The 17,922-nt window shown below is 43.9% G+C and overlaps 2 protein-coding genes across 2 annotated transcripts in view; one reads left to right on the forward strand and one right to left on the reverse strand.

The window, feature by feature from the left end:
- Positions 1-2,245, forward strand: part of CFAP263 (cilia and flagella associated protein 263) — a 28,484-nt gene extending 26,239 nt beyond the window's left edge. Inside the window, exons 8-9 of the mRNA XM_020963710.2 lie at positions 44-199; positions 2,033-2,245. Of these exons, the coding sequence (XP_020819369.1) occupies positions 44-199; positions 2,033-2,113 (237 nt within the window). The 3' untranslated portion in view covers positions 2,114-2,245. The remainder of the gene's footprint in view (positions 1-43; positions 200-2,032) is intronic.
- A 100-nt stretch (positions 2,246-2,345) lies between these two features.
- On the reverse strand, positions 2,346-15,147 carry PRSS54 (serine protease 54). The gene is given in 6 exon segments (XM_078149121.1): positions 2,346-3,183; positions 3,716-3,798; positions 10,462-10,542; positions 10,545-10,744; positions 12,481-12,661; positions 15,135-15,147. Coding segments are annotated over 6 exon segments (1,158 nt in total). The 3' UTR covers positions 2,346-2,583.
- Between the last annotated feature and the right edge of the window lie 2,775 nt (positions 15,148-17,922).

Genomic DNA, 17,922 nt, shown 5'->3' on the forward strand with positions numbered 1-17,922 from the left:
AGCAGCCACAGCTCGGGATTCCTCTTTTCCCTTCCTGCCTTAGGACCGAGCCAAAGCAGAAGCTTTGAATAAGAAATTGAGAAAGCAGCTAGCCACGTACAAAGTGCCCCACGTAATGATGTACGTCCACGAGAAGGTCACCAACTATGAGCTGGAAAAAAGCATTCAGACGTGGGAGAGGAAAGTGGAAATCGCAGAGGTAAGACCAGATGACCTTTTCCCTGCAACTGTCGCACCAGCCTCCTGGGTGGTCCCCGTGCCCCATTCCAAAGGTACGAGTCTAAAGCACAGGTCCGATTGGGCCACTTCCTCACTCCGTAAATTCCATTGGCCCCCTACCCCCTCTAGGATCAAATATAGACTGCTCTAATGCCTGTTCACGTCTAGTGTTATTGTACATTGCCCCCATTCATGGACTTCAGAGGCTAGTCAAATGGACCTCCTCCCTGTCACACATACCCGCCCCGCCCCCTCCACAGACCATACCCCGTCCTGGTCTTGTGCTGGTGCCCAGGCTCCCCCCACCCAGGCCTGAATGCCTCTCCTTCCTCTCCTCTGCCTCTGTGGATCTCTGCTTTCATTCCTCACTCAGCTCAGGCACCTCTTCCTGTGTGAGACCTTTCCTGCTCCTCCTCATTGCCAGTACCCCTCCCCCCAGCCCCTTACCTCAGCTTTGCCTGGTATTGGTTTGGTATCTGCTTTGCACATAGTATTTTACATATAATTAGCTATGTACTTGTCTCCATGGATAGAATAGAAGCTTTTTGAGGTCAGGGTGCGTTTAGGTTGGTGTAAGTGTTCCCAGCATTTAGCACAGAGCCTGGGGCACAGGAGGTGCTTAATAAAGGTTTGATTGATTGGGCTTCAGAGAAAAGAAACTGCCCAAGTTCCTTGATTCTTCCTGGGAAGGGAGAGGGAGCTTTGGCTGTGCTCTCTGGACAGTGAGATCTTTCCCTCTAGGGCCAGCCGGGCAGATAAAGGTGATGTTTGTTGCCCTCTCACTGTCTATGGAGATGCCCCAGAGGGGCTTTGTCATGGGGATATTTTAAATGGCTTTTTGTTTTCATGAAATGTGGAACACCTGTCAGTCTCAAGGCTTCCCTTTGCAGGCCTCATGTATCCAGTGGTTTCTGCTTCAGAAACTGAAAAGCCCAGGTTCACCAAGGGATCGTTGCTTTTTTAAATGACATTCAACATCTGCCTTCATGCGTTTGGATGCTAGCCCCAGCTTTTCTTTTTTTTTTTTTAAAGCTCTCCCCCACCTCCCCTGCCCCACTCCCCCACACCCAGGATTTTTAGTACGAAACAGATGCGTTGTTAAACACAATAGTATCTGTAGTCTTTATGAGTTGAAGAGAAATTAATACAATGGAACTAATATGCTCATGCTGGAGAGAATGAGGAAAGCCTGGTGATTTCTGTGAGTAGAGGAGGATTTCTGCAGGACACCTGCAGAGTGCCTTGGGTGCAGGGGCCATGAGAGCTCAGGGCTGGGAGGGCAGGCCAGCAGGACCCAGGACCCCAGCACCAGAGCAAGCAGGCCTCCCTGTCCTCCCTGGGGGGCACTGGCTATGGTCACCTGGACAGGGGCAGAAGTGGCCAGAAGCTGGGACTTCTCCTTCTGCTCTTTCAAAGATTTTCCTCCCAGCTGGGTGGCACTCATGGGGACCTGCCAAATAGCTGTCTCATTTCCCATCACTCATAAGGGTAAATCACAGGCAAAATTTTCTACTGGTAAAAGAAATTCTGGCAAAGGGATCCCACAAAGCTGTTATCAGAGGCTGAGAGAAGGAGCAAGAATGGACCAGGGCTTGACTCCCTGGCAGGCTCGTTTCTCTCCTCCCTCTGGGAGCATGAGCAGGTCACTTTCGGGCCTCAGTTTCCTTCTCTGGAAAAATGAGGGGCTTGTACCAGATGGCCTCTGAAATGGGGTCGAGCTCCCAATTCTGTGACCCTCTAATAAACGTGCTGAGTATACATGGGAGCCAGGTTTTGGCCTAATGATTTATCCTTTTTTTTTTCTTCCCCCCAGATGTCTCTAAAAGGCTACCAAAAGGCTTGGAATAGAGTAAAAATGGCCAATAACCTACTGGAGACAAGTGTCGTGCTGTAAAGTGGCCTGTGAGAAATTTGACCTAAATAATCAAGAAAATGAAAGAGATTAGTATGGATAGTGCTGTGATCAAATAACCAGACCCTTAAAAGTAACAAATCCCCTTTTAGTAATAAAGTCTTTTAAATGTTACATTGGTACCGGTAGATAGAAGGCAGGCAGAGAAGCCAGAGAGGTTTCCCTCTCTTCTCCAGACTGGTACAGACTGTGTCTCCAAGAAAGGAACGTTTCATTTGCACTGATCTTAGGACCACTTAAAACTAAAAGAACCGCGGGGGACCGTGATTGGTTGACACTGATTCGCCTGAATTTAGTTCACAAGTGCAAACCCCTGCCTGTCATTGGGTAACCTCTGAGTGGCCGGGGAGGAAAGAGATTTCGGGCACAGTACATGCCGAGCATCCCCGCTGTGCCTGGAGCACAGGGAGGCAGCCACTAAAAAGGGTCCTGAAGACCACGGGTGTTGAATTCTAAATGTCTCCCTTCGGAGGATCTTGGGTCAGCCAGCTCCCTCCTGGATCAGATGCCTTCAAAGTGAAGAGCCAGCACGAAGAAGGCAGGGACCATTCCCTGGGCCTGACAGAGCCTGACCTGACCTGAGATGGGCATGACTTCCCCACTGTAGTAGTCATAGACTCTGCTAGGCCTACCAAGCCAGCTCTCCCTACCTCATTCTCTTGGTATTCCATTTCCGGACTCCCAGAAGCCTGCATCCCTTGTGAGGAGGTGGCTGTTTTAACTGGAGCAGACTTTAACTGGGCTTGTCCTTTCTGCATCTTTGAGAGGTCCTCTGTCTGAGGAGGAGGAGGAGGAGGAAAAGAGAAGACTTGGGGTGGCTTCACCAAGGTGATGTTCTGCAGTTTCAATCTCACAGCAGGGAAGGGTGTAGATTGCCATCTGAAGCCGGGGAATAAATCAAGGCAGTCTTTCATTTTCCTTTTGGAAATCCAATCACTGTAGGAAGAGAGCTTGGTGCAGAGAAACGGCCCAATGCAGCTCAGGCCACCTTTGTTCAGGACGCCTCTCAGAACCCCCTTGGCTTGGCACATCACTGGGTTTCCCGGGTCTCCCTATGAGAAAGAAAGCAAGCTTCAAGTTCTTACATAAATCCATTTCCCTCCCACTTAGGCTCATGCGGCTTTACTGTCCTTATGTTCTGGAAATATTTTATATTGATTCCTGCTGAAAGCAAGAGAACGAGGGATTATGGGATGTTCTTGATCTACCTTGCAGGCTAGCAGGATGGCTTTTGTTATGTACATTCCCTGATTTTTATTTTTTTCAATCAGAAAACTTACATCTTTTAATTTCATTTATTTTCATCTTCTTGAATCTCCACACTTCAGACTGTTGCCTTTCCTTTTTAAGAAAATTTCTCAGCATGCTTTCCTCTCAGCTTAATGTCCTCTGTCGTATGTGGGTTTAGAGATACAAGGGATCGTCTACTATAGGGGTCATCTACTCTAGCCTCCTAATCTTACAGATGAAGAAACTGAGGCCCAGGAGGGTGTGACTTGCCCCAGGGTCACTAAAAGCAAATGACTCCTCTGAGATTTGAACCCTGCTCCTCTGATGTCAGAGCCAGAACATTTCTCATTATACCACAATCTGTGTCTGTGCATCTCCTTTCTCGTTCCTTGGTTTGGGCACTTTGCACCCTGAGGTACAGCTGCCCGAGAGCTGGGCTGCCAGAAGAAAGCTGCACTTCAGCACCCATGGTCACTTTGATCTGAAAGCTAGCCATGGTGGCTCAAGCTTGTGGTTCCTGTACCTGGGGAGGCTGAGGCTGGTGGGCTGATCGAACTCAGGGGGTTCTAAGTTGCAGCTTGGTGTTCATGCTAAGTCTGTACCAATACAGAGGGATGCTGAAGCAGGGATTCACTGGGCTGTATAGGGGGAGGCCAGAAATGGAGTCCCCCAGCTCACTTTCTTTTGGTTTTTAATCATACTTTCCTTCTGTTATCCAGTAAGAATGGCCTGTTGCTTTCTTAGCCCAAGGAGACTCTGGAATTCTGTTTCCCTAAATGCCTTGCAGGATGGGAAGCATGGTATTTAGTTCTCTTTAGACACAGGACCTATTCAGCTTCTTCTCAGGTTCAGCCAAATTCCAGAAAGTTAGTCAAATGCCAATTTAATTTCTATTTCAGCAGGAGTCCACTAAGTTAAGTATACTTACTTAACTATGTCCTTCAGTCTTCAAAAAAAAAAATCAAGTGTGATTTTAAATGCCCTGCCATTACACTGAAAAAGAAATTAAAATCCATAGGAAAAATCATCTTACTAGTAGAATATATAAAATCTTTGAAGGCAGGGATATGTTTTCATTTCCTTTTTATATCCTCAGTGCTTGGCATAGTGCCCTGTATACAGTGTGTGACTAATAAATGCTTATTAGATTTCACTGGAAAAAATAAAGCTATCCCAGACCCAGCTATCTAAATTTTAGCCCTCAAGCTCCCAGAATGGCTTGTGGACTCAGCCTTACTCCCCTTGACAGCAAAGAATCGATCCCTTTAAACACGCAGCCACTAGCTTTAGCTGAGAGTAAAGTTGATTCATGTTGTATTTTCCTGGATGAAGAAGTGATACAAGGACATTCTCAAGGTTTCTCTGAAAAACTTTGGAATCAATTGTATGACACGAGAGACAGTGGCAATGGACCACCCAGCATGGTGTGCCTACATCAAAGAAGCCGCCATGCTTCGTGAGCAAAGCAGAATTGCAGTAGCCCAAAAGAAATGTGGGGTGTGCAAGTTTAGAGACACTTCCCCTCCAGATGGTCATATGGACTATTTATACCCCTCCTGTGGTAGAGCCTTCTGAGCTTCTGTTGGTGTGATCAGCCACCGTTGGACACATGGCACCTTGACCCCAACGCGATGTCATTTTGTCCTCTCTGAGAACAAAGGACAACCACCAGCCACCCAAGCATTTTCCTGGCCTTCTGTTGAAAGTCCAAGAACTTGGAAGAACCTGTGACCAGATTTCACTTGTGCAGGAATGTTATCTTCTTTTGATTAAAAAGCCTGCAGTCTCCAGACTAAAGCACGCGCCACACGACAGCACAGACTCTAAAGAGGTGAGGGAGCCTTGTGGACTCAGATGGCTAAATCCTTGTCAGTGAGGTGGGTGAAAGGGCGGTCCCTGCCACCATCACGTTAGTGCAGCTGCCATCACAGATCATTGTGTCTGAGGCTTTAGACTTGGGCTGGACCTTAGAAATGAGTAAGTGCTTAATAAATGCATGTTATTGACTGGATTAGTACAACCCCTTCATTTTGCCAAGGAGGAAATTGAGGCAGAGAGAGAGAGAGACTTTGTTGATGTTGTGATCAGAGGCAAGGGCCCCTAGGAGGAAAACACCCCCAACAAACTCATTTAGGAGCCTTGAATTCACCAACTTTTTAGGACTAGAGCTATATTACAATACTGAAGAGGTCATGTAACAACATATCCTTTACGATAATTTTTAATAGAGAAATGACTAAAAATGAGGGGTGACAATAGAGCCTTATTAAAGAAACAAGGTCCAGTCTACTTCTCAAGTCACTGCCCATTAATCTGTGTCTCACAACATCTACACTTCTGTCTGCAGTTTTTAAACATCATAATAGCTGATAACAATGACCTTGAATAATCAAAAAAAAAGGTTCCATCTGGTACATCATACTCTGCTTAAGAAGGCAGGGAAGTATCTGTCCATTTTGGAAGTATTTCCACTAAATTCTACATCCCTCTCCTCCACCCCATTCTCCCCAAGCTACTTAAATGGTTTTGGTACTCAAAGGGTTAACCCCTCCACTTACATAGACACTTCCAGAATCTGCCCCACCCTTTATCCCAAGGAATTCAGAGAAGATGATTCCTGAAAGCCCACGTTATATTGAATCTTAATTGTCCTGTTGAATAATCTATGTCTTTGTCTCTACTCATAGTAGGGTATTAATGGAAATTTTCATCTCTCTAATTATCCTGCTCCCCCTGTCTGATCCACTTAGTCCTAGAACAAAACGTTGGCTCCTTTTAATCAGTTTGATGGTGGTGATTTATTCTATTCTACATGGGTGGCATGAATGAATGCCTTGGCAAGGGGAAGAGAAGTGTTAAAAAGCGGCTGTTGCCAAAAATACCTTGGAACAGGGAATGTGAGGACAGCTTCAAATGACCTCATTCCCTGTGACTTTAGACACTCTTTGTAAAACCAGTGTCTGTGCTTTTTATCCTCAAAACAGTATTTCCTGACTTACAGGTTGGGAGATTCATCATATCAGGGGCCAATTAGAAAATTTTATTTCAGATCTGCTCTTCAAATGTCAGTCTTTCAGAGCCCCCTAATTGTTCCAGCCAGTTTGCTAAACAAAGTCGTTTATGGGATAGCAAGGACATGAATGGCCAGTAGCTAAGATGTTTATGTCAGGTTGCCTCCTAATCCTTCCCCACATCTCCAGAATTTTCCTTCTCCAATTCATCCTTCACACAGTTGCCAAAATAAATCTTCCTAAGGCACATGTCTGACCTTGTGACTCCCTAGCTAAAAAACTTTCTGTGGCTCCCTATTGCTTTTAGGATAAATGCAGACCCCTTAGCCCCAAATTTCTGGTCTTCTGCATCATTTCACTTTACACTCTTCATACATAAAATTGGACTGCTTATCTAGCTGTTTCCCAAATGCTCACTCTGTGTATTCACCCAAGTAGAAGCCAGGAATAATAGCTAACATTTATATAGCATTTTAAAGTTTGCAAAGAGTTTTGCATATGTTAAGTCACTTCCTTCTTGCAACAGCCCTTGGAAGTATGATCAGTGTTTTCCAGATTAGGAAACTGGGCAGACAGAGGTTAAGTGACTCGCTCAGGGTCACGTACCTGTTAAGTGTCTGAGGTTGAATCTGAACTCAGGTCTTCCTGAGTCCGAGTCCTGTGCTCTGTCCACCGCACCACCTGGCTGCCATGCACTTCCCATTAGGATTATAGGAGCATAGATTTAGAGCTGGTTAGGACCCCGAGGCCATCTTGATTTGCCCAAGGCCACAAAAGTAGTAACAGGCAAATCTGGTATTTGAGCCAAGGTGTTAGTGAAGGGGGCAGATTGTAGAGGGGTAGGATGAGTCAAGTTAAGTCCGTAAGCATTTCCTAAGCACCTGCCTGTTCTGTGCCAGACACTGTGCTAAGCTGAGGTGGGTGAATTAGCTCTTTCCTCCCTGCAATCTCTGAAGCTGTATTTTCATGACACAGAAGTAGGAAGGGTGTGTGTGTGTGTGTGTGTGTGTGTGTGTGTGTGTGTGTGTGTGTTTGGGTCGGGGAGAGGGGTGATGGAAATGGCCCTTGCCACAGTAGCCCCAGGACCCCGTTCAGGTCTCCCTCAAACACATGCCATGATGCAAAGACAGACTCACTTCCTCTCTCTAAACCTCAGTTTAGAGGCGATAAGGATTTGTGCCACCTATTTCATGAGGTTGTTAGGAGGAAAATACTATGTCAGATATAAAATGTGTAGCCAAACTTGCTTTTCCCTATGTAGGACATTTCTATCTCATGCCTTTGCTCTGTTGCTCATGCCTGTAATACAGTCTTTCCTCCCCTCTGCCTTTTGGAACCTCGAGCACCCCGAGGGACTCTCTCAAGGGTCATGCCCCCAAAAGGCCTTTTCTGATGTGTACCCTATCCCTTCTAGTAGGGGTCTTGTAACTTTGTGTATGTGTTGTATTTATCTTTGTAAAGTTCCCTCGAATGTCTGACATCTCCTTTTCTCCTTAAAATGCAGATAGGTCTGATTAGTTCAAATAATAAATCCCCTGCCCATCAGTTGGGGAATGGCTGAACAGGTTGTGGTATATGAATGTAATGAAATGCTATTGTGCTGTGAGAAATGATGAGCAGGATGATTTCAGAAAAACCTGGAAAGACTTGTATGAACTGATGCAAATTGAAGCGAGCAGAACCAGGAGAACATTGTACACAGTAACAGCAATATTGTATGATGATCAACTGTAAATGACTTAGTTATTCTCAGAAACAAAATGATGAAAAACAATTCCAAAAGACTTATGATAGAAAATGCTATCCACCTCCAAGGAGAACTGATGGAGTCTGAATGTAGATCAAAGCATACTATTTTCACTTCATTTTTTTAAAAGTTTTTTTCTTTGGTCTGTTTCTTCTTTTATAACATGACTAATATGGAAATATATTTTACATAATTGCATGTATACAACCAGTATCAAATTGCTTACCATCTTGGGGGAGGGGGAGGAAGGGAGAAAATTTGGAACTCAAAAATTTTTTGAAATGAATATTAAAATTTGTCTTTACATGTAATTGGGAAAAAATACTATTAAAAAGAGATAATGAATCTCTGAGAAGCTGTCCCATTATTTGAATTCACACTATATATTTCCACTGGGTTGGAACCCTTACCATATTTTACATAATTATCCATTTGGATACCTGCAACTCCTTGTAAGGATTCATTACTTGAACTAATTGGGACCTAGCTGTGGTTTCCATGTAGGATTCCTGAATGTTATTTAGAGGGAGAATCTGGTGAAAGCTTTACTAAGCCCAGAACCTGGGTAGCTTTCGGAATAAGCATAGTTTGTGGGACAAGTGTCTGATTAGGGAGACTTCATTTAGGAAGATGCGGGGCCCTAGATTTAGAAGGGATCTTAGAGGTTGTCAAGTCCAATCCCTTCATTTTTACAGGTGAGGAAACTGAGGATGAGAGCAGTTATGTTAATTAACCAGTGTCACACAGCTAGTTAAGTCTCTGAGGGAGGATTTGAACTTGGGTCTTCCTGACTCCAAACTTAGCCCTCTAGCTATTGAACCACCAATGCAGGTGAAAAGGATCTACATTGAGAAGGAGTTTGGTCTCCATAGAAATGAAATCTTGTGATTCTACACTTAGGAGGCTTAGAGGAGGTTTAGTTGGATAAAAATAAGGTCATAATGCTATGTGTTAGACTGGGAGTAAATCTGCCAAAGCTGAACCCAGTGCCCTGCGCACAAGAGGCTCTCCATAAATGTTCATTTCATTCACTTGAACTGAGTTCCCTCAGTGATGTCAGGATCAATAACTTTAATTAACTTAATATTATTGTTTAATCTGTCAAGTAATTTGATGTGGCCAACAGCTCCTCCGGTGTTCTTACGTCCAATGCTTACCACTAGATTTTCTTACCAAGCATCCAAAGACATTGTCCTCTTCCCTGGACCTGTGGCAGGCCGTTCCCCAGGGTCTTTTTAAGGAACAGGGCCACACTTCCTGCACGGAGGAATGCCTTCCTTAGGACACCCATCTCCATTTTCTTTCTAGTCTGGACCATGAAAAGCAAGCCCAATACACATGAACACAAATGCCTCCTTTGCTGAGACTATCTTGAATAAAGGTGCTAAAATATGAGGCAATGGGGAAGGTCAGCATCAATGTATTCTCAGATTCTGTACTAGCATGGAATAGGGTTAGAATTTGAACCCAAGGCCTCTGACTCTGAATCTAGTGCACTTTCCTTGACATCACACTGTCTATGCTGGGTTTGGTCTACTGTGAGAGCTTATCTAACAGAATACTGCCATCACCTTGGGCAAGGTGGGTGAAGGGGCAATCAACCCTATATCCAGGGTGTGTCTTCCCCTTATTTCCTATTAGATGGCACCAATTTTCAGGACTACTAGAATCAACATGGGACAGGAAGAGACCAGTGTTTAAGGAAACACATGGGCCTAATATTTATGAGCTGATAATAATAATAGCATTTATAGAGAGTTTTAAGGTTGACAAAACACTTTACAAATACTTCATTTTTTATCCTCACAACAGCCCCGTGAGGTAGATGCTATTATTACTCACATTTTATAGGTGAAGGTTTAATTTAAAGGTTAAATGACTTGCCCAGGGTCACACAGCTAGCAAGTATCTGAGGTCAAATTTGAACTCAAGTCTTCCTGACTCCCAGCCCAGTGCTCCATCCACTGAGCCACCTAGCTAAGGAAGAACTGGACTTTTTTCAAGAATCCACCCACCCCACCCACCCACTTTTTTGTGGTGTGTCTGAGATTTCTTGTTATTGTTCAGTCCTGTCTGACTCCTTGTGACCTGATTTGGCAGAGACACTGGAATGGCTTGCTAGTTCCTTCTCTAGCTCATTTGACAGATGAGGAAAACTGAGGCAAACAGGGTCACACAACTAATAAGTGTCTATTCCTGATTCCAGGCCCAATGCTCTATCCACAGAGCCACATCCCAGGTTTCTAGCCCAACTTTTTTTTTCTTTTTTGCTATGAGTGGCCTGACTAATTAAGATAAGCACTGAGGAGATCTGGCAAGCCAGACTCATTTCTGGCACCCACCCTCCTTTATCAGAATAAAGGCATTAACTGCAGCAGTGCGGATCCATCCTGATCCCCAGCAGCTCTCCAGGATTCCTGGGCCAGCTTCCTGCCAGGTAAGCAGATCAGCTGAACTTGGTCATTGAACTCTATGGCTGTGTAGGTCTTCAGGAGAGCAAGGTTGTTTTCCATGGTCATGTCGTTGAAGCCCCTCATGCCTGAGGATGGAGGAGATGGATACTGTAGCTGGGTTCTTCTCCTGGCATGCACGTCAGCGATACCGACCAATGCCAAAACCTTCCTCCTGGAGAGACAACAAAGCATGGAGTGAGCCAAAATGGAATGAGCAGAGCTTCTCCCCTGGTAGCCAGGAAAAACAAAGGCACCAATTCCTACCCCTCCCCCCCAACTCCATTGCCCTAAGCTTTGCTTTGGGGGGACAAACCCTTGGCGCCAAAGGGACAGGGAAGGGAACATTAAAGGAGCTGGCTTCTGCTCCAGGAGTCCCTTTTAATCACTGCTTACACACCACACCCCTTCATATACTTTGTGTTCCAGACAAAGCTGGCCTGCTTTATATTCCCTGGACGGGACATTGCTTTAAAAAAACATTAGAATTATTTTTTCAGTGAACAAGCCTTTGTTTTTTCTCCTTTCTACCTCACTCTTTTCTTTCCCTCGCCATTCATTCAGAAAAGATAAAAAGATGAACAAAACCCTCGTTAACATATAGGTTCAGTCAAGAAAAGCAAATTCTCTCACTGGCCATAGAGGTGACATTGACTGTTCTCAGAATGCTCTTCCCTTCACCTTGTTCGCTAGTGTCTGACTCTCCATGACCCGATTTGGGGTTTTCTTGGCAAAGATACTGGAGGAGTTGCCATTTCCATCTCCAGCTCATTTTAGTTGAAGAAACTGAGGCAAACAGGGTGAAGTGACTTTTCCAGGGTCACACAGCTAATATGTGTCTGAGGCTGGATTTGAACTCAGGTCTTCCTGACTCCAGGCCCAGTGCTCTATCCACTGTACCACCTAGTTGCCCTACCCTTGGCCTCTTAAAATCCTCAGCTCCTCTCAAGGCTCAGCTCAGATGCCATCTCCTACAAGAAGTCTTTTCTGATTTCTCCAGTTGTTAGTGGTTCTCCCAAACAATTTTCTGTGTATATTTTGTGTTTATCTATGTATGTGTTGTCTCCCCCAATAGAATGTGAGCCCTCTGAGGGTAAGAACTCTTTGATTAATGTCTTTGTATGCCAAATGCTTGGCACATGATAGGACCTTAATAAAGGTTTTTCAAATGAATGAATGCACTTCATATGAACAACTTCATACAGGATGACAGTAGTCTTTTAGCTTGGTGTCTCTGTAGGTTATAGGAAGGGGAGGCAGTCTTCCAAAATGCTTAAGCTCACTGTTGGCTAGTAGACAGTAGGTGAAGAGGCAGGAAGGAAGGGAAGGAAAAAGTATCTTCCCACATGCTGGGGTACCTCTAACTCTTCCCCAGCTCTTCCAAGCAGAAACCTGGTTTCTCACATTTTTCACTAATCCAAAGTGATAATGATGACACCAAAGGGAGGTGGCCTGGGACTGGTAAGGAAGGAGCAGCATCTTCCTGTGAGATCAGCCAGTGCTTTTTCATCATTCAAATATTCTCTCTGGAACTGAGATAGAATTTCATTTTTCAATTGGCCTCATTACTGGATTTCCCATGGCAGGTTCAAAACAAAACAAAACAAAAATAAAACAGGCCAACCATCCCTGCTGAGTCAAGCCTTTGGAGGCTGAGAATTTTTAGAACTCAGCATGCTGGGTGGTGCAAGAAGGGTTCAGTCTGTCAAATTCCCGTCACCAGAGATGAGAGATGAAGCATGACGTCCAGACACAGGGTGGGCACAATGTGCCAGACTAACTCTTCTTTAAGCACTCCCTCTTGCCTTTCCTCTTCCCACCCCCAACTCCTTCCCTGCACCTTTCCAGGTCCTTGTACATACATATCTGAGGTAGCTAAGGTGTATGAATAAGCAAACAGTGGATACTGGCCTGTTCTGAAAGCAGAAAGCAATGCTTAGGGTCCAGAACTCATTTAGGTTGCATCCAAAAGTCAAATGAGTATACCACGAATCCTTCAAGGACACTACCCAAGGGAATGTATCCACAGTGGCTAAATCATCATCAGCATTGGGGAGAAAAGCAGAAATGAAGCTACTTTGGACCAAACAACCTGTAAGGGAAAGGCAGGTCAAGCTCTCAGACAAGTTCTTACTGCCGCAGAGTCAAAGACTTCTGGGACCTGTCTCTTACTGTTTTCTCACTCTCCCCTCTACTCCTGCCTTAAACTCTTATTGACCAAGACAAAGCATAATTTGTGTTACAAAACTAGCTCAATTTATTTCCAAATAAAAATTTTCTTTTTCGGTTCCTGCACAGATAACAAAATAAATAAAAATAAGATAAACCTTATTTGGTATGTACATGGGTTTTGTTTAAGATGGGATGGGGGGGAGAGAAAGAGAGGGAGAGGGAGAGAGAGAGGGAGAGAGAGAGGGAGAGGAGAGAGAGAGAGAGAGAGAGAGAGAGAGAGAGAGAGAGAGAGAGAGAGAGAGAGAGAGAGAGAGAAAGAGAGAGGGAAGGAGGGAAGAAGAGAGAAGGAGGGAGAGAGAAAGAGAGAGAGAAGGAGGGAAAGAAGAAGAGGGAGAAAGAGGGAGAATGAGGGAGGTAGGGAAAAAGAGAAGGAAGGAAGAAGGAGAGAAAGAGGAGAGGGAGGGAGAGAGAGAGAGAGAGAGAGAGAGAGAGAGAGAGAGAGAGAGAGAGAGAGAGAGAGAATAAGAGAGAGATCCCAAGATAAAAGGGAACAGTCATATTTTCTAAAATGTCTCCCTTAAGGACAAATTTTTTTTGTGGTAAGTAAACAAAAGCCTTTCTCTGAGAAGCAACCCTTATATGAGATTATTAGATTAGGTAGACTTTGGCTTTTCTTTCTTCCTCTTGTCCCTTGTGGAGTGAAGATATGGCCTTCAGGACATTCCTGGCCATTTATCTCATGCAGATGGGATGCTGCTATTGTGAGAATGTTCCCAGTGCAGCTGAGGGCAAGCAAAGCATGTGCTAGCAGAATGTTGATAGAATTGGTAGGTACAATCTTTTTGTTGTTGTTTAATAACTCGCGGCTATCTACAAAGCCATCAGATGTCCCTCTAGACATTATATTATGAATATGGTAAAAGGAAAATGGCATCCACTGGCTATATCTGTTCAATATCATTTTTTTTTATCTGTGATATTTGAATGCCTATTTCTTCTTATGCACCTTGGGACTTGAGTCAATTGCCCTTCAGGGCATGGATAGTGCTTAATACATAACCCCGCTTGTCTAATAATGCTCTTCTGGGTCCAGTATTTCAGATCGGACTCTCTTCTCTACTGGACATTGCCCATGGGACTCACATCTCATCCAACATTCTGTGACCATTCCATTCATTCTCACAGGTAATCAGTCTCTAGACCCACATGTGTGAATCCCTTTACAAGCTGAGAGATTTCTGCCCTACAAATAGTACTAGGATCCCACAATTTAACTGTTCGACCTCAACTCCCAGTGAATATAACATTCACTCTTAGACAGTATTCAACACATCTGATGATTGTACATAGCATAGAATCACAGATTTAGAAATGGAAGGCCAGCTAGAACATGCTTTAGATGAGGTCTACAGAGGTAATATGACTTGCCCAAAGTCAAGTAGGTAGTAATTGATAGGGAAGGAATTTGAACCTAGGTCTTCTGACTCTAAAGCCTGACCTCTTTCCACCATACCATGCTGCATCACAGGTTCTTAGAAAGTCCTCTTGCTCAGTGTTACAGGCATGCATTTTTTTTGAGGCAATCAGGGTAAAATGACTTGCCTAGGGTCACACTGCTAGTAAGTATTTGAGGCCAGATTTGAACTCAGGTTCTGACTCTGGGGCTAGTGCTCTATCTACTCTGGGCCACCTAGCTGCCCCACTTTTTCAATTAATGCATTTTCAACTAATGAGCTAATATCCCTAACTGCTTGGTAGCACCACCAAGGACAGCACCAAGGTATCAGTATATGAGTACCATGGTTGTGGTCGGCGTATCACAAACTGTACTGAGCTATCCTAGGATGAGCTGTTGTCTTTGAGAAGTCAATTCAGCTCGAATCCTTTTGGATCCAATCATCTTGCCCCCCGTTTGCTGGTCACCATGTGTTGGTCCTTACTGCTTCCTTTTACCCTTTATCCATTTAATCATCTCCTCTATTATTGCCATTCCATCCCATGTTCCACTGAGTCTTTCCCCTCCCTGCAAAGGGTCCAGGAATCACAGTGGCATGTTTGAGCCCTGTGAACAGTACATACTAAACATGTATGGATTTAATGAGCAAAGTTTCTGTGTTTTTCCTCTCTGGTTTCTAAGTCCTACAGTGCATTTGCATTCTCTGGCAGGTGCAGTGTTGATTCACTCCAAATTGCAGGCACCTAGGATAGTCTGGGCTTAGTTTTGCCTTGATGTTAAGTTAAATATTAGTTGAACTTTCAGATAGAGCACTAACATTCTTGAACCCTACTTGGTTCAAGATGTCACGTAAAGCAAATAAACAGACTTGCTTTTTCTACACAGTTGAGGGAGAGGCTGGAAACATAGGGTAGTGCAGAATACAAGGACAGCTCACCTTGTCGTTTCATTACCAGTTTGGAATTCCATAAAGGAATTTTTCTGGAAAAGCTTCCAGCACTAAAATTCCCCAGATCTATTTGTTGTGGAAACTTGATTTTCAGTTCCTGAGATCTTAGAGTTGGAGATCACCTAGTCTGACCGTTTTATTTGACATGGGAAGAACCTAAGACTTTGAGATGTAAAGCAACTTGCCCAAGGTCACATGGCTAGCAAAGTAACAGGACTGGGATTTGAACTTGGGTCCTCCAGCTCCCTGGAGTTGAATTGCCTGTGCTCATTCCATGTCACCTCTCAAAGGAGCTGAGTGATGTCTGAAAATGACATGAAGAAATAGATGGTAGTGAGCTGCTATTGGCTGTGCACTGGTTGGGTTTCCATATTGCATGTGCTAGCTAAACATTAACGAAGATCACCCTTTAGGCATGACTTTTGGTTATGACATACCGCTGATTCTCTTTCATTATTCCTTAGTCTCTTGGCTCCATGTTTGTCTTGTCTTACCTCTGCCACACATGGATTTACTTCCTCCTCATTCTCCCTTCCCTTTCTAACTGCCTTGGTATCCCCCAAGCTCTGATTCCTTGAATCTTGAGACTCCTGACATTGGTATCCAGTCCATTTACCAGAGACAGAAGAGCCTTACCATCCTCATTCCAGCTCTAAGAGGAGAGTTAAAACAAAGATCTAAGAAGTGTTGAAAAAGTCCTACTTTGTTTTGCTTTTCTGAAAAGAAGTCAAGGTCAAAAAGCTACCATGGGGCATTGCTCAGGCATCAAGAACTTTATGGATTGTATTTGACTTAAAACCAATTCCAATGGGATATGAACACAATTTGACTGAAGAAAAACATAGATTTAGAAGAGGAAGAGGTCTCAGAGATCACCCACATGCAAAAACTCTTTCATATAATAACAGTCATAATGTTATAAATGTGTTATCCAGTGGTCTACTTTGAAAGATCTGCAATGTGGAGTCCTCTCTCCATCAACACAGATCATCTTTGCATCCTATGCAATTCTTGTCCATGTTTTTCCATAAGTCCCTAGTAGAAGTTCTAGCTAACCCCCTGAGGTTTTCCTCTTTTAGTATCTTGGGTATGCTGCTTGAGCTGTCCATCTGTTGACTCCCATTCTTACTAGCCCACATCGTTTTCTGGTCAGATGTATCCTCCACAATACCTTTTATCCCACTTCTTGCATGCAGGTCTTTTCTTAGTAACAAGCTGCTGCCTGCCTATAACTACCATGTATCTTTCCATTGTCCTTTGGATTATGAACTAGAGACTGTAAATAATGGACACTTCTAAGACTCATCAATTCAGCGGAGTGCCTTCTGAATCATCTAAGAGTGAATGACATTTAACTGAATTCACCAAACATTTGCTAAGCATCCACTGTACTAGCTAAACCCTGGAAAGACAAAGGCAAAAACTAAGCAAGCCCTTCCCTCAAGGAACTAATAATATGAGGAAGGACAGGAAACAAGCTTTTATTAAGTGCCTGTGCTAAGCATTTTTCAAATATTATTTCATTTAATCTTCACAGCTCTAGATGGTAGGTGCTATTATTGTCCCCTTTTTATAATTGAGGAAACTGAGGTAAATCAAGGTTAAGTGACTTGCCCAGGGTGGCACAGCTAGTGTCTGGTGCTGGATTTGAACTCTTGTCTTCCTGACTCCAGGCTCAGGCTCTATCCACTGCACCACCTACCTACTTCTTCGAGATAAGGAGCAAGGAAACATTTTAAAACATTTTATTGTCATATTCTTTGGAAAATGGTCACTTATATATCATATATATGGTAAGTGTCTATTAGTCATGATACTTTATTACCAGGGCATCTTATTCCTTAACCATGTAATAGAATCAAATTTAATCTATGGTAATAGCGGTAATAATACTTTGCATTTGTACAGAACTTTTTTCAGTCTCAAAGAATTTTCTTATCTATTATCTCATTTTATTTTAGATCTCTGGAAGGGAGGGAGGGAGGTGTCATTAGTTCCATTTTTCAGCTGAGAAAATAGGATACAGAATAATTGGGCAATTGGCCCCAGGTTCTATAGTTAGCGGTAGAGCCAATGGCAGAGCCTATGTCTTCTGACTCCTAAGTGCAAAGCTTTAAAAAAAAAACCCATCATTTGAGCACAGATCATTTCACCAGTTTTGGATAATCCAGGCATTATTTTTAGGGCTGGCCTGAGGCAAAATGGTGTCCTAGGGACAAATTCCACAGTCTAACTTGACATCTTCAGGGGAAGTAGGTCTGGTAGGGTGATAACTAGGTAAGGGGAAAGAGGTTAGGAAAGCAATGGAATGGGGAGAACAGAAGAAAAACCAGGAGAGAAAGAGAAAAGCATTGTAGGAGTAAGAAAAGAGAATAGGGATGATTGTACATGGGAGAGGAAAAGAGGCAAAAGATGGGAACTAGAGGAGATAGGAGAAGATAGCCCGTGGAAAAGTGAGTAGTAGGGAATGGGAGGATAAAGAGAAAGAAGAATGGGAATAATAGGGAAAAGAGAGAGAAGAGAGAGAAAATGGAAACAAGGCATAGAGGGAAGAGTAGTGGAAAGAAATTAAGGGAAAAGGATAACTCTTTCCTTCCTTCCTTCCTTCCTTCTTTTCCTTCCTTCCTTCCTTCCTTCCTTCCTTCCTTCCTTCCTTCCTTCCTTCCTTCCTTCCTTCCTTCCTTCCTTCCTTCCTTCCTCCCTCCCTCCCTTCTCCCTCCCTCCTCCTTCCTTCCTTCCTTCCTGCTCGCTGCCTAGGCAGGGAGCCAGAAGGGCT

The sequence above is a fragment of the Phascolarctos cinereus genome, unplaced genomic scaffold (genome assembly GCF_003287225.1).
Source record: "Phascolarctos cinereus isolate Bilbo 61053 unplaced genomic scaffold, phaCin_HiC Scaffold_2;HRSCAF=192, whole genome shotgun sequence".
Classification (NCBI taxonomy): Eukaryota; Metazoa; Chordata; class Mammalia; order Diprotodontia; family Phascolarctidae; genus Phascolarctos; species Phascolarctos cinereus.